Below are 2,862 nucleotides of genomic sequence, written 5' to 3' on the forward strand. Positions count from 1 at the left end.
CCAAATGGATACAGTATTCTTAGATCACTTGTGACTTTGCCACCGCTCTTTTATCTTAAGGACACAACTATTATTACAATGAAAACAAGCTCTTAAAGAATCTGTATTCAGTCAAGAACATTTGACTCTTAATTCATTTCGACCAAAATCATTACAGTCACAGGATGCAACCAATATGGCTGACAAGTGTGACCGTGACTGTGGATGGTATGGTAAACAATGACTTCTCAATTACTGAAGGGGTTTTGAGTGTGCAACTTGACACTTGCCCCCTCAGAGAACTGTTGTGACACTCTGGCCAATCCACCGAAAAACTTTTGACTACGCCTCTACTACCATGGCAAGAATGTAAATACTGATCATTGATACGGCAGTGTTGATCAAAGCAGGATTATAAGATTTGCAAAGGTAAAATGTCTCGATACAGCTCTTCCTGGAAGAGAAGATGCATTCGCAAGCTAAGACCACTGAGAGACGCTCTCGCTCTTTGTTGAGTCACAACGGGACCGTCGCGTCGGGATTTATATTTACAGCAGGCCACAATTAGGTACGTACGGTTTTGTTATGCTTATATTTTTACAATGAGATTCTACAACTCAAAAACTGGAGGAAATAGAATTGTAACATGTTTGCACTGCAACGGGTGGACAAACATACAGAATAACACAAACACAGAAACATTTTTAATGCTTGTTTATTAGGTTTAAATGCAATTTGCAAGATTTTTTTTTCATATTACTCTGCTTGTCTCTTGCTAACCATCTTGTTGGTAATCCCACCCGGAATGGAATATATCTGGAATAAAGAAGAGACAATAAGGTTCTGTCTTCACAGAAAAATTCACCGCGTGCATGCTCACCTCAGTGAGTTTGTCACCAGATACCTCAGCGGTGTAAACATATTTGGGGAACTGGATCTTGATTTTACCTGCGTCCATATTAACGGTGGTCTAACAATGAAAGAGAGCACGGTTAGGCGGAGAAAGGAAATGCAATGATACTTGAATACTTGAATTTTTTACGGTGAATGTTGTGCCATCCAGATCTTCCAGTTCCGCCTCCCTGCGAAACAGGAATGTGTTGTTCAGAGTTTCTGCACCCATATACTTGGTGATGTTGCAGTAAGAGCCGTGATAGATCTCGGTCACTATGTCTTCATTTTCCAACTCCACCTGCGACACCCCTGCACAGAAAACGGCATGAATCAGTCACTTTTTTAAAAAGTCCGCATTCACATGTTTCCTACCAATAGCTTGCAGGAACTCCCTGTATTTATCCTGGCTCTCCAGCACGTATCTGCCGTTGAAAGTCATGATGAAGACGAGCGCGCTGTTGACTGCTGTCCACAAGCTTACTGCTACCATTTTTATACTCCACTATGTGTGTTTCATTTTCTTCATGCAAACTACTGGGTTGGTCCTAACTGCTATACCCAAATGCATGAAAATCTTCCAAGCACGTTAATCCCAATGCTCAGGCAGGTAGTCTGCTTCATCAGGCAAATTATTCCCAAACTGGTTTCGTCAGCTCCACGTTACATCAGAAAATACTTCAAGAAGGTTCCATGCCACAAACCTGATAAGAGCCAGCATGCAAGACAGTTTGATAACAAAATCATTCAACAAGAGCATTTCACCACTGCAACTACTGCAGAATTCAGCCGCTCGGGTGCTGACGAGAACCAGAGGGCGGGAGCACATTACGCCAGTTTTGAAATTGCTGCATTGGCTCCCTGTGTGTTTCAGGATCGATTTTAAAGTACTTTTATTAGTTTATAAATGTGTTAATGGTCTTGGGCCATCTTATTTATCTGATTTGCTTTTATCATACCAGCCCGCGCGGATCCTGAGGTCCTCTGGCGCCGGCCTTTTATTTATTCCAAGGGTGAGGACCAAAATGCATGGCGAGGCTGCATTCAGCCGTTTTGGTCCTCACCTTTGGAATAGCCTGCCAGAGGATGTCAGGTCTGCAGAGACTGTTGATATTTTTAAGAGGAAGCTCAAGACACACCTTTTTAGTTTGGCTTTCAACAACTTTTAAATAATTTATCTTTTCTTTTGATTGAAGATAATTCTATGTTTTGCTTTGAATGTTTTAAAGCACTTTGAATTGCATTTTTATGTATGAAAAGTGCTATATAAATAAAATGTGATTGATTGATTGATTGAAAATCATGGATTAGATAAATGCTACTTAGCATGACTCGACTGATGTGTCAAGCACTAAAATTTCTGCTTTCAAAATAAACAAGTTAAAATTGAAGACAAAGGCACTTTTCTCTCTCCTGTAAAACTTTAGTGCTGTATGGCTTCGGAATGGAATATTCCACCCTCACAAACAGGAGCAGCGGTGAGACAAAAGGAATTGTCTGATGAGTTCACAATAATGAAGTGGCAGATTTCAATTTACCTGTACAGGCCACAACAAAACACTGTATCGGCACAATGCAGGGATCACCATTATGGGGCCCACGGTGACCAGGTCATCTCCAACACCAAGGGCCAAGAGTTGCCATGGGCCTGTTGTAAAACTAGCTCACCAGGAACGGTCAAGCAGAAGTGAATATTTGAAAATGCAAACATACTAGCAAAGATTTCTCAAAATAGTGCTGCGTAACGCTATTTACCGGTAACTGTTTCCTACAGTGGTAAACAAATAATTGTGAGAAATCATTAACACGATCAGTGTCTTCACCTAGATTAATAATTACTAGTTCAAGATCATTTGAGCAGACTTTTTTTCCCACCGATGTCTATCCAACTGGTAGCCCTTCTCATTAATCAGTACCTAATAAGCTCTTTTTCAACAAGGTTAGTGAGTGTGTTGTGTGTGAAAGAGACAGACAGAAAGACACACACACAGA

At 40.8% G+C, this 2,862-nt stretch overlaps 1 protein-coding gene across 1 annotated transcript; it reads right to left on the reverse strand.

Moving 5' to 3' along the window:
• Positions 1 to 678: 678 nt before the first annotated feature.
• LOC147151534 (gastrotropin-like) lies at positions 679 to 1,563 on the reverse strand. Its single transcript, XM_086023762.1, has 4 exons — positions 1,246 to 1,563; positions 1,022 to 1,182; positions 860 to 949; positions 679 to 795 (listed from the first exon to the last, which is right to left on the reverse strand). Exons 1-4 carry the CDS (start codon positions 1,361 to 1,363, stop codon positions 736 to 738), a joined length of 429 nt encoding a protein of 142 aa, XP_085879888.1. The 5' UTR covers positions 1,364 to 1,563; the 3' UTR covers positions 679 to 735.
• Positions 1,564 to 2,862: the final 1,299 nt, after the last annotated feature.

The sequence above is a fragment of the Filicampus tigris genome, chromosome 2 (genome assembly GCF_054856515.1).
Source record: "Filicampus tigris isolate MCC_2025a chromosome 2, RoL_Ftig_1.0, whole genome shotgun sequence".
NCBI classification, from domain to species: domain Eukaryota; kingdom Metazoa; phylum Chordata; class Actinopteri; order Syngnathiformes; family Syngnathidae; genus Filicampus; species Filicampus tigris.

Excerpts from the sequence above, each read along its gene's own strand:
- LOC147151534 (XM_086023762.1), bottom strand. The coding sequence starts at position 1,363 with ATGGTAGCAGTAAGCTTGTGGACAGCAGTCAACAGCGCGCTCGTCTTC. Across the intron at positions 1,183-1,245 it reads GGAGTTCCTGCAAGCTATTG|GGGTGTCGCAGGTGGAGTTG; the intron begins GTAGGAAACATG and ends TTTTCTGTGCAG. Across the intron at positions 950-1,021 it reads TGGATGGCACAACATTCACC|ACCACCGTTAATATGGACGC; the intron begins GTAAAAAATTCA and ends TTTCATTGTTAG.